The sequence below is a fragment of the Aptenodytes patagonicus genome, chromosome 19 (genome assembly GCF_965638725.1).
Source record: "Aptenodytes patagonicus chromosome 19, bAptPat1.pri.cur, whole genome shotgun sequence".
Classification (NCBI taxonomy): domain Eukaryota; kingdom Metazoa; phylum Chordata; class Aves; order Sphenisciformes; family Spheniscidae; genus Aptenodytes; species Aptenodytes patagonicus.
The window spans coordinates 7,548,134-7,561,076 of NC_134967.1; the positions used below are offsets into that span (position 1 = coordinate 7,548,134).

General features: G+C 34.3%; 1 protein-coding gene across 4 annotated transcripts in view; it reads left to right on the top strand.

Moving 5' to 3' along the window:
* The window catches only part of PRKCZ (protein kinase C zeta), a 71,525-nt gene that overhangs the window by 52,037 nt on the left and 6,545 nt on the right, over window positions 1-12,943 (top strand). For 3 of the 4 annotated variants that reach the window (XM_076356340.1, XM_076356338.1, XM_076356339.1), the window contains exons 14-17: window positions 573-660; window positions 1,417-1,536; window positions 2,517-2,596; window positions 3,181-3,270. In XM_076356340.1, the coding sequence (XP_076212455.1) occupies window positions 573-660; window positions 1,417-1,536; window positions 2,517-2,596; window positions 3,181-3,270 (378 nt within the window). Of the gene's footprint in view, window positions 1-572; window positions 661-1,416; window positions 1,537-2,516; window positions 2,597-3,180; window positions 3,271-10,235; window positions 10,584-12,943 lie in introns of those variants that run through there. The other variant, XM_076356341.1, reaches the window with a different exon arrangement.

Genomic DNA, 12,943 nt, shown 5'->3' on the forward strand with positions numbered 1-12,943 from the left:
ATTTTTAGAAGTCCAAGAATTGAGTGTATAATACTAACTTTTATTTAGCTTGTTTCAGAACATGGCTAAGGCATGTTATGGTGACATAATGAGGAAAGCTTGTCTTATTCCCTCCATAGAATAGATATTGCACCAATTTCTAAGAACGCTGGACTAGAATGTTTCTCCACTATCAAAGTGCACAGGCTGTGGGGCTTCACTTGGAATACAGCAGTTATGTAAAAGTTTGATTCCTTCATTCCTAAATATAGAAGTTTTTTCCCAACATCTATTTGAAAAGGACTTGCACATTGGTTTTGATCTGAATTTTTTTGAATGTATCTGTATATAGTAAGCAAAATGTTGTTACAAATGTGTTGTGACTCAGTTTTAATCAATTAATTTGCTGAAGATAAGCTGTAAAGTCATAAGCCAGCTTGGAGCACGATGAGTATTTATTTTGCTCTAGCATTGCCTTTTTTGAAAGGAAGGTCTTTAGATTCCCTAAGTAGCTTGGCTTTATAAGTCTAATTAAGGGAAATTCCTAGAAAATGAGGTCAGCTTTTAATTTATGAAATTATTTATGCATGTAGGAAGGTTTGGGCCCTGGTGACACTACAAGCACTTTCTGTGGGACACCAAATTATATTGCACCAGAGATCCTCAGAGGAGAAGAATATGGTAAGCTGTGACTAAACAATTTGTAGTTATAATAAATAATAAAGCAAAGTTCTAGTTGTAGGTTGGTTCAAATACAATTGTTTTTAATTTCCACATTTTTGTGCCATTCTGTGTTAAGAAAACTGAATGGATATTGTACAGTTTAATTTTTTCTGAAATGGTACGGTTATTTTTGTTTTTCTCTTGCAATCACTCATTTCAGCTTCTTTTAAATCATACTTTCCCTGAAAAATAACTATTAAATGATACTGTAGCAAAACCAAGTCCACTCCTTGAAGAACTTGACACCTGAGCTACAATTGTCCTCCAGACAAGCCTATAGAATGCTATAACAAAAAGTTATTGCTCATGCGGAAGTCAAAGGTATAATAGTCTTTTTAACCAGTGTTGTTATTTGTGAACTGATCTGATCAATAGGTTGAATCTGTCATTTAGTTATAATATACTATAATGTTCAACTTCTTTTTAAAAAAAAAAAAATCTGAAATTTTTCAGCTTAACTACACTGAATTTTCACTGAAGCATTGCTGTCTGGCAGACACCTACAAACTGCTATACAGATTACCTTTGTAATCCCAATTCAGAAAACTCTCTCAAGTCTCATCCAATGATAGTGTAAGTCATGATGTCTGTGGCTTCGGTGAAAGTAGAGAATTTCAGTACTTTGTAGAACCAAGCCATTAGTCTTCATTTATATGAGAGAGAACACCTAAATTCAAGGAATCCTGGCTGAAAATCTGCTCTGAATATTTACAGGGTTCAGTGTGGACTGGTGGGCTCTTGGTGTGTTGATGTTTGAAATGATGGCAGGAAGGTCTCCATTTGATATTATTACTGACAATCCAGACATGAACACTGAAGATTACCTCTTCCAAGGTATAGTTATTTTGATTTTTTTTTTTTCTTCCTTTCTTGGGGGAGAAATAATGAAAATTAGCAGTTCCAGTAGGACAGTTAGGTTTTCCTTTTCCATTGTTATCCCATAGCTGCCTGTAGATCTACTGTAGATAAAGGGCCCCAATATTTCCAGTTCTTTATTGCAGGAATTTATTTCGTTGAACTCAGATAAAATGGTCTGGAATTAGGAAGCCTTCTTCAGACAATAAAATGTTTTTTTAAAAATGTCCACAGTTCAGAAATAACAGATGGAAATTGTATGGAATGGTATCTTCGTTAGAAGGCAGTCCACAGGCCAAGAATGAATTTTAAAATTCAGTGCTACATGAGAGGATGGGAGGGTCTTTGTTGACAGAAACATATCAACCTGTAGTTTTGCTCCAGATAACTTTTAATTTTTTTTTTTTTTAACTTCTGATGAAATTAATATAACTTTTTTTTTTCAGTTTTACCCTTCAGGAATAGTGATGTATGAATTTTTCTAAACAAAAGTAGTAATACTTGCCATATTTATTACAATAGAAACTCTGTAACAGTTTGGGGAATTGCAAAGTTGCCTACTCCCTAATATGCAGAATCATTCTTTAAACTAGTTACTGCAATTATGTAACAGAATCTGCCATGGTCTTCTTGACGAGCCTGATATTAAATCACTTACTGTTTAAAATCACACTTTTCCATATACTGAGGACACTGAAAAAGTTTTATTCCCTGTTTATACTACAAACAATAGAAAAAGATAATGAAGCTAATATTTCTTATAGGAAATCTTGAAATGTCAGTATAACAGTGCCTTGAATTACTGTAGCTCCTTTTGTTTGCATTATTTTAAATAATTACCGTATCTTCCCATTTTCCAAATGGTAACATATTTAAATAATACAGTGTTTGTATTGAAATCATGGTCAATGTCATAAATTGTCAAAAAAACAATATTGCTGTTTTTAAACCTGTAACAGTTATTCTTGAGAAGCCAATCCGGATTCCAAGGTTTCTTTCTGTCAAGGCTTCCCATGTGTTAAAAGGATTTTTAAACAAGGTAAATAACATTCTCTTATTTTTAGCATCTAAGATCTGGAAGTCAGAGCTTCCTGTTGAAAGCAATACAGTTAAGAAGTTAATCTGCTTACTATTAAGAAAATCTATAAAACCTTGGTATCCTGTATGTTAAAAAAACCCACTTCTTAGTTGCTAATTTACTGAAGGAATTCCACGGCACAGACTTGATTAAAAAGCCTGCACCTAGTGGAAAAAAATAACTATAGGCTTCTTTATAAACTCTTTTCTGTAATACGTACTACTCATTTAATTAAGCTGATTGAAATCTGTAGAACCATTATCATTTTTAATGGAGAAAGGAAGGATATGAATTATACATTACTAAATAAATCTAGACTTTTTATTTTAAGAAGTTGTAAAATATCATTTAAAAATGAAATTTCAAACAAACGTTGTTAAAAGAAAGAAAAAAGAACAAAAATCCCTTGATAGCCATAATATGTGTATCTTAGCAGCAGTTTGCGTAGTAATAGGGAATGCTGGAGTCATGTATGTGGGCTTTTGACAAACATGGACTGTAACTGGCTTAAGAGTATGTAATAAGAGTTTCTGTGTTTTCCGCAGGATCCCAAAGAAAGGCTTGGTTGTCAGCCACAGACAGGATTTTCTGATATCAAGTCTCATACGTTTTTCCGCAGCATAGACTGGGATCTGGTAAAAATAATTACTTCTGTTTATATGTGTTCAAAAGGAATAGGTTCTTTTAGTTTATTAATTGTGTATATATGTAACAACCCCATTAAAACCAGTGAAATTCAATTCCATAAATATAAAAGATACTTTGCTTTCTCCAGGTGACATAACATAATGAAAACAAGCTTTATTTCGTGACCAAAAATCTGGCTTGCTTCCAAACTCTAAGAATGGTTACAACTTGTGGGTATCATTTTTAAAATATATGGTGAATTTTAGAGAACACTTTAAAAAACACATTAAAGCATTGGCGGAACCATTTATTCCTTGGTTTCTATCTGTAGATTCTGCAAACTCATGCACTGGGTTCTGCTGCTATAAAATTTACCCAGCGTACATGCAAAGTGCCTGCAATTGCAGTGTGAAGCGCTGCATAGATTTCCAGTATCAGGATTCAGTGCCTTGCTATTCTGGGTGGTCATTTCATATAGTCCCATTAGTAAACAGTTCAAGCTCCATTGAAAAAGGAAGTGTGGACTAGCAAAGACAGCCTGTTGGAATGCTATTCCAGTACTTCATTTCTCTTGTTGATTAGAAACCTTTCTGCCTTGACAGGAAGGTTAGTAGTTGATTAACACAGCCAACAGACTGGGTCAAGTGTCATGAAACCAGTTTAGGTACAACCGTGGAAGATGAGGTGCTTCAGATACATGAAGCATTTGTAGTCTACTTGTAGTACATTTAAAAAAAAAACACAAAACACTTGAATTTACAAATTACATAATTTTTAAAATCAGGAGGATTATTCAGGTAGGTAACAAGGTTTAGTAACATGAGTAGGCGTGAGCAGGATCAGGTCCTTTTTTAAGGATGTGACTTGAAAGCAGTGTGGTTATTTAAAATGATTCTTTGATTATTACTATGAGGTTTTCTTAATTACTGCTGGTGTGAGGGAAGTTTTTAATTCATGGTGGAGTAGATGACTTGCATTTCAGTGGTTTTGCAGGCATAATATTTTATTGAAATGGTAGTTTTTAAAAAGCCTCTGTTACTTGGTAATTGTGCCTACTTCTGTCTTCATCGTAGAAAACCATCAGAGAAATGACATTGTTACGTTTATTGACACTTGAGCAATAAAACAATTAAGTCAGGAACACTGCCTTATCAGCATTACACTTTTTAATACCTAGTTGAACAGTGAAAAAATATGCACATAATATTTTGATAGTCCTAGGAAGTCTACAGGAAGTGTAGAAACAGGCAGGCAGCAGTGCCTGTAATAACATGAAAGAGGTTCAGAGAAGGAGAGAAAACTGCATGATTACATTTTTACTTTGAAGCCTGCTGTTCAGACCTTCATTGTTAACATTCTTCAGAGAAGACATTCACTACATAAGGAGCCAGTGTTTTAAAATACCTGGTGTTTACAAAATTATTCATATAATGAAGGCTGTCTTTAATTTTGTCGGACATCCCTTGTTTTGTATTCTCCCTTAAGCCTAAGTGTTGTTTTTCATTATGTTAGCTACCTAGTGGTGCTATAACGCAACTTGCTTGAGTTTGTGGTAGAGCATAAGCGTCGTGTACTGCCGGGTTTCTGTTCTGTTTTGCAGAGTGTTTTGAGAGAGAGGGAAAGAGAGAGAAGACTGTTGGATTTGTATTGTTTATTTGTGTAAGAAACTCTTAATTGCAATTGGTACTTCTTGGTCAACATTTATGCTGATTCGAATTTTGATTTGTTTTACCTATTCTTTTGGCTGAAAGCGTTGATATTAAACATCTATTAAAAAAAACCCTAATGGAAAGATTTAAGTGGTTGTCTGTGCTGTTTTGTGATATGATTAGGACAGTGCTGTTCAGGAGGATCTAAAATGTCAGATAAATTTTAAGCTCAATTTCTAATAAGACTTGGGAAATATATTCAGGAGAAAATGAAAAAATATTTGGAAAGCTTTTTTAATTATTAGAATTTTCTTTGAAATGCAGGTGATGAGCAGAAAAGATTTTGACTTAAAAACTTTTCCAGATCTTTTCAAGTTGAAACACAAGGACACAAGAGTCTAATGCTGACTAAAATTCCTTTCTGTGTGAAGCTTGAGTTAAATGGAAAAATAAATAATGGTGAAGTGAACACATATACCATAAACTTCTTTTTCCTAGTGTTAGTCATCTGAGTTGTGTGTGGCACAGCTAAGAACATTTTAGATTACTCACTCTGCAGATAGGGTGGCTTAAGAGCATTCAGGGAAGTACCAAGTCAACCTTTTTTTGATTGTTTCAGTACATGAAGCCTATTCTTATCCTAGTGCCTGTTTTTATGGTATTTATCCATTATATGCTGAAAAAAGAACTACAAAGCCATGGCTACTGTTAGCTGTGTACAGAAGCAGTAAGGTCTTTTCTAGAGCTGTACCAACGTATTTTTTTCACTGATTTTCTCAAGTTGAAGGCTGTAAGTTCACTGTATGGTTTATTTAAGAGTGCTTCTATGCTTTACTGAGTATAATGTAAAAGAGGCAGTCTGATGTTTAACATCTAGTTGAATGCCTTGCTGTTGAAATGTTAATGCATAGCTACGACTGACTCATAATGACAATCTTACCACCCTACTTAAATTTTTTAAATACTCATTTTGCTGTTTCTTTCATGCTGCCATTCTTGTTCAGGAGGAGCTAATTTTGTCTTCCTTACAACTTTCATTTCATGATGCTTTCTGAGACCTAATAACTGATGGAATGTTGATGTATTGAGATTCACTGCCCAGTTACAGTTTCATGATTTCCTCATATCTCCATCTGTACTCATCATGCTCTTGTTTAAGGCCTGGAATGGAAGATTTTTCTGTGATTGATCACCTTTTTGTTGTTTACTTTGTGCCAAGCATAATGAGATGTCCTGGCCTAAAAGCAGGTTTCCTACCCACGTTGGTAATATAAGTAATCATTTTGGTCAGTGGTAACTACTTTTGACTTACATTATGCTTACCTGTTTTTTTTAAGTCAGATTATGTAGATTGTAGCTTTGGCTTTTTTTTAATTGAATATAAATTTTAGAATTAGAATGTTGGAATCTGTGCTACTACAAATTTGACTACATGACATATTTTTATCTCCACTGTTGTGGTGGTAAGACTTTCAGGTTAAAGGCTAATTCAAATAAGTTATTTATTCTGTAAAAATGTGTTGCAGTTAATCTGGCATAATTTTCCCTTCCTGCTAAATATATTCAGTAGCTTTCCCATACTTGTATGCTTATATTCCTAAATAGAAAGTTTTACTTATTAGTCTTATGTCCTCTGCAACTCTGTAGAACATTAAACTAGAAATCTGAGTCTTAAGATCTAAACTACAATTGCAATTTTTACTTATGATATATCAGAAATAAATCTCCTCTAATTGCACACAAATGCTGTTCCTCAGGAAGAAAAGTAAATGTGTTGTGCTAACTCTTGTATTGCAGCAGTAAGCATCTGTGTGAGAATTTTCAGTCTTGAGTGTAATCTACCAAGTTAGAGAAAATTTAAATGGCTGAATTATTTATGGACTTCTATTTTTAAATGCAGATCACTAATTATATTGGTGTCTGTTGCCTGGCTTGTAATGTATATTACTTAGGTATTTTGACATTTCTCTCTGATAGCATTTAATGTAGTTCAATTTGTAGAGTTCTTTTGTTAATTATTATAGAAAATGTTACTATAGTAACATATTTCTGTTTTGAGTACGCGGTTTTGTTATTCATGTAAATTTGGCTTTTGTTGTTAGTATTGTTTTGGAACACACAGAAGCCTTCCCTTTTTTCCTATGAAACTGACCTATAAAATATATCAAAATAAGAATTTGGGAGCCAATACAGTTTGTATAAACTTCTGGTTTAAATGGGAAAAATCTACTGTTTAAATTTTGAATAATTTTATCTTTAAAGTGACAATAATTTATATATAGCCCATAAGAATGACCAGGAAGATTAAGAAAAATCTTATATCAGATGGTGGCGAAAGGATTTTCTGGGAGATGTACAATTTGCCCATTTTACTTGGCACGTTCTGGGGAGAACACATGTGAATGACGTACGGACTTGATAGCTCAAGTATGTTACTCTTACTGGTATGCAGCAACACAGAGGCCTCTGCAAAATGCAGCTGCACTCATAATATACAGGCATGATAGGTGTAATGCATTCCTCATTGTAGCTGGAGAACCTTCTTCAGAAAAAGTCTTCAAAAGGTTATTAATGAAATTGAATACTATTCAGTGTTAGTCAGATACAACTAAAGAGTATGAAGGATCTGCAAGACCTTTAAAAGAATTTGCAGATCTTGGTGTAGAAGATCCCTCTTTTCAGTGTGTTCCATCCAGACCTGCAAAGAAGTTGGAGCCAGGGAGAAAGTTAACTGAATACACCATGAGAATTCACAGGAAGAACAGTCTCTGGTCAAGAATAAATCTTGAAAAGGGAGGAAGGCTTTTTGCATCAGATCTGCTCTTGGATAATAATTGACCATCATCTGTTACCTTGGGACATCTATTACTGCTAGACTCAGAAGGCTGGACCAAAAAAATCTTTGCTTGCACCTTGCGGGCGGGGGGCAGTTTTTAGATCAGTTTATCAACTCAAAGATCATAGAGATCTTTCCAGACAAATCTTAAAAATGCAATTCCAGCTATGATGAAAATTACCTTATTTTCTAATTATTTTCAGCCTTTTTTTACTCGTAGTACTATAAGCCTTCAAAAACATACTACCACCACCCTAACTAGGGAACCAGAGAAGTCAGAGTTGACTCTTTAATCTTGGGCAGTGATCCGTGATGGACTCTGTGTGGTAAGGGATCAGAAAGAAAAATGGTCATTCGTTTCTTTCTACAGGAGTTCTGACAAAACATACATGACTTTTTTTATTACAACAAAATTGTTTAAATTTACTCATCATAAATGTTACATTTTCTTATAGCTTTGAGGGCTTTTGAAATGTTATTACATATATTGCCCTATATTATTATATTTGGAAATTTAGTTATCATACTAAATTTGTCTTTTTACTGAAGTTAAACAAAATAATTTTTAATCTCCTATCTCTTGGTTTAATGGGCAATAAAACACTGAACTGCAGTTAAGCAGATGGTTTAAGTACCATCAATCACTGTAAAAATGTATTTTACTGAATTTGTTGTAATTGTGAATAGGGTATGATGAATGTGATCCACGTATGAATACCGTAAGGATGGAATTTAAGCCAGGAATGAAGCGAGACAGAGAACTAGAAAGATCCCTAATTGAGGTGGCTTGTCAAAAGGTTTTGGAGCTATTTTTAATTTAATTATGATTAAAATCTATGCAAGCTGTATATCTTGTGTACATTTTACTGAATGTGTTTTCACAACTATAAAACCATACAAATGGGGTGATTTTGCCTGTGATAGTGCTCCTTTAGGTAATGATAGGAAAATAAGCTAGTTTTCTGTCCTCTGCAGAGAAGTATGAAATTGCTCCATCTTCTTGTCACCAGCTGTCTTATGTCTGCAGTGAAAAACTACTGCTTTGCTGCCTCATTCTGTTCTGGAAATGCTTTCACGCAAGTTCCAAATTTGTTTGGCCACACTGAAGCAGATACTATTTCGTGAAAGGAAGCAGGACTATGATTTGGATCTACAGGAGAAAAACAGCCTAAATAAGGGAGTACAAGAGTTCAGCCTTTTCTGAAGTTTATCTAGGAAAATCCCTGTTACCTCTCTACAGATTAAAGGGCTAGGTTCCTTAAAGAGTTTTCTTTCTTCCTAGGCACCCTGAATAATAAAGCACATATCCTACATAAAAGCATGCTGGGACAGGTTAATCACTCTTGTTTTGTAGCAACATAGATATATACTTTAAAAGGAGAAAGCATAACGAAAGTTTTACTGAAACAGTGTGGAGGTCTGAACTGAAATAGTATGTAATTTCCTTTCTCATCTCAAAAGAGAGATTATCAAATGATTTAGCTGCATAACTTGTTAATTCTCAGTGATACCAGATGACCCTCATGATCTCTGAATTTGTTACTGAATTTCCTGTACTCTGAACAGACTATTCCACATCATCTGTGGAATTCTGTTACTGTCTTACTGGGACCAAAGGCGGCTAAATATGTCAACACGAAAATATTAAATTTCTCACTGCAGAAAAATCAGTACTTTCCATAAACCAAAGTAAATATTGTCACTTGGTGAGACAGATGTCCAAATGGGAAGTTTTAACCTGAGTATGTGTTAGAAATTCACTAATTTATTTTTTTTTAAAAAAGGGGAGAGGGTGAGGATGTGTATCCATAGGAGATTTTTTTTTTTTGTATTGTTAGGGTGCTTTAGTGTGCCATATTTGGCTCAAAAGTAGAAAAAGTCTGAAAATTACTGGTAGATTGCTGGAAATAGTAGTGTAGAAAATGAATGGAAACCTAAACAGTGTGGTGAATTGTTTAAATCTCAGAAGAAAAAGTTATGTTCAGCATGGCTAATGAGACAGTTTAGCTTTAATCGGTGCCAGAGAATGCAGACACAGTGCAAACTGCAGAGCTACCATTTCTTTAAAAGGGATCTCGCCTTACTGGCAGCTTCACAGTAATTAACATTAACAGAAATTTGGGCTTTGCTTTTGCATGAGCAGATACCAAACAATGTTTCAAAAAAATAAGAATTACAACTGGTACTAAATACTGTCTAGCATTTAATATTTCAAAACTGTGAAATGGAAAGAGAAAACTGCTTCTTTCCCAGCAAAAGGCATTTTTAATTTTACATGAAATCTATGAAAACAAAACTTTGTAAGGAATTTCAATCTCCATACAAAACCACATATTAAAACAGGCTTGTCGCTTTGTCATTTAATACTGTTATCACTGAGGATGTGTTGCATGAAAACAAATTGTGATTTTTCGATTTTCCATTAGTGTCATTAGGTCTCTTCCAAAGGGAGTTTTGAATGTTGATTTTCTATCTGATATTTCTCTAGAGGAACGGTGACCTCCAGTGGCCAGCAAGGCTAACCCAAACTGTATATACCACGTAGGCCATAACAGATCAGAATAATGATCAAGTCTGATAGCCTGTCTCTATCAAAGCCAATACCAGAAGCTTCAGAGGAAGGTAAAAATGGTTCCAAATGCTCCTAGCCTACAATGTTTCTCATACAGATAAGTAACTTCCTTCTGATTCATACAGTGGTCAATTTTATGCCCTGTAGCATGAGTATTGATATAGATTGTATAGATGTATAGCTCAAAAATAATGGTCAGAAAATTTTGTAACATTTTGTATTTTAACCACAGTTTTTAAGTACAAACTTCTGTGGTGATAAATTCCTTAATATAACAGGGGGAATGCAAGTGGATTATACTTCCTATGATAAAAAAAAAAATCTCCACAATTCAGAGAAGGCAGGAAGAATTCATTTAACCAGAACTTCATTCTGAAATAACTAGCAATTTATTCTTTAATCAATTGCACGCCTATTGGTATCATTACCAAAAGGAAAATTTTCAGTGGTGAATGAGTTACGTAACATAATTTGAAATCTTATCCTCACTCTCCCTGAAAACATCTCTTTTCCCATACATAAAACCACAATTTTGCGGTAGGTTGAATTTTTTATACAGATTTTTCAAGGAATTTAATAAGGATCTTAAAGTTATTAAACTTAGTAATTACATAGTCTGACTTGCTGTTATCGGTGAAGGCTAAGCTCTTGTTTTTGCAGAGACAGTATATCTGTGAAAAGATCTATTGCCTATCTGGAAGCTTTGAGTATTGTTAATATTACAGTGTAAACTCTGTTACACAAGTATTCTGGTTGAGATTCTGTGTTCATATCTTTAAGCCATACTGTTGATTTTTTTTTTTTTCTTCTTGAGGGGAGAAAAATAAATGGTTGCTATGGCATCTTTGTCCCTTTAAGATCTGACCAAAGGATTGCCTCCAGCAGGAGTAGGAGCATCACCTGTCATAAGTTATGCAATGCATTCACAGATGCCTCAGTGATTTTGTTACCCAGAATTTACAGCTATCCTTCCTTCCGTTTGCTGTGTCGCCTTCAATTCTGCCTGAGCATACCCCTTCTCTATTGCAAGGGGATCCATGCAAGAAATTTCGTATCTCTGTTCTGATATAGCTTTGTGAGACTTCTCTTTACAAAGCCTGTAACAGTGGGGTGCTGATCCTGTTTAAGGTCCTGTAATTTCTGCTTAGGTGACCCACTGAACAAAAAAGACATACGATAGTGACGAGCACCCTCTCTTAGTATTGGAAGCCTGGATTTATTTACCTTATGTTTTCCTTTGTTCTTCTAACTAATGTTTAATTCACTAATGTTAAATGGGAAAAACAGATTCCTAACTGTCTCATACATAGGAAATCCCTAGTGTTTTGTAAGACCATTTCAAACAGCTATGGAAGCAAAGAATGTAGCTTGAAAGCTCCACTCTGAAAACAGCTGTGCTGACAAACGTGTTATAAGCATTATTCAGAAAGGATGTTGAGATATATGTGCCAAGACTGAAAAACAGGATTCACACAAATTTTTTTGCACTCTTATCTCACTTTTCTATCACTTTCTTCTACAGGCAAAGTAATGACTTGAATCCATTTATGGGTTCAAGGTTGGTGTACGTAGTCAGAGCCTCCTTAAATTAAAGGAGCTTTGTATGAATGCAGCGTACCAATTAAGCAAACCTTTTGCAGAATTGGCATTTGAGATGGTCACAAATAGAAGAATTGTGAATATATATGGTTATCTCTTATGTATTACATAGTTATGGTTATAACAATTGCTAAATTGGCAATCTGGGGCCAAATTAAAATTTTCACTTTCTTTAATGTTCCATAACAGCTCTTGAAGTGTTCTTGCAAGAATTGCATTCTTTTTACAAAATATACAGAATACAAAATATACAGAATTTACTAGCATCTGTAAATAATTATTAAAAAGTAGAACTACAGCTGATTAAAAAAAAGCACATTTCATGAGGCAATATATGCTAGCATCTTCATTGAGATGGTATATTTAATTGCCAGTTTAATAATTTGCTGTGTCTTGCTCTGTAACTAGCATGCTGGTGTCCTGGTTTCAGCACTGGTTATCCTTTCGAAGTTGGGTTTCTAATGAAACTATGTTTTTTCAGTCTGTGTGGCTAACAAGAAGTGCCACAGTTGGGTCCTAAAATAATTTTGGAGCATGAGAGTCAATGGCAGAATTTTTTAATAGAAAAACTAGGAGATTCAATCAAATATTTAAAAAATAAATAATAAGCACTGACATTTTGGAGACAAAGGTGAATTTTCTGGGTAATCTTAATGTTTCTCGTCATACACCCAAGGTCAACATGTTGCAATTGTGCCTGATCCTCCAAATTCCTAAGACTTGGTGTTCACGTGTGGGAGTTTGCTGATATGAAAGTAAATATATAAGCCAGTTGGTTTGTAGGATTTAGTCATTTAAAATTCTTCTAATTAAACCTTTTGAATGGCAAGTTGAAAATGTCTTCCTGCCTTTTACTGTATTGATGCATATGTTTTACTGTTTGGAATATATGATGTAGCTGTATATGGTTTGGGAACTAAACTTCCAGTGATACTTTCTGAGTATTCCATATTGAGCTATAAAAGAAAGATTATAGATTGTGAAAGGGAAATTGATCAAGCTTCTATGACTTTGTATAGGTTAAA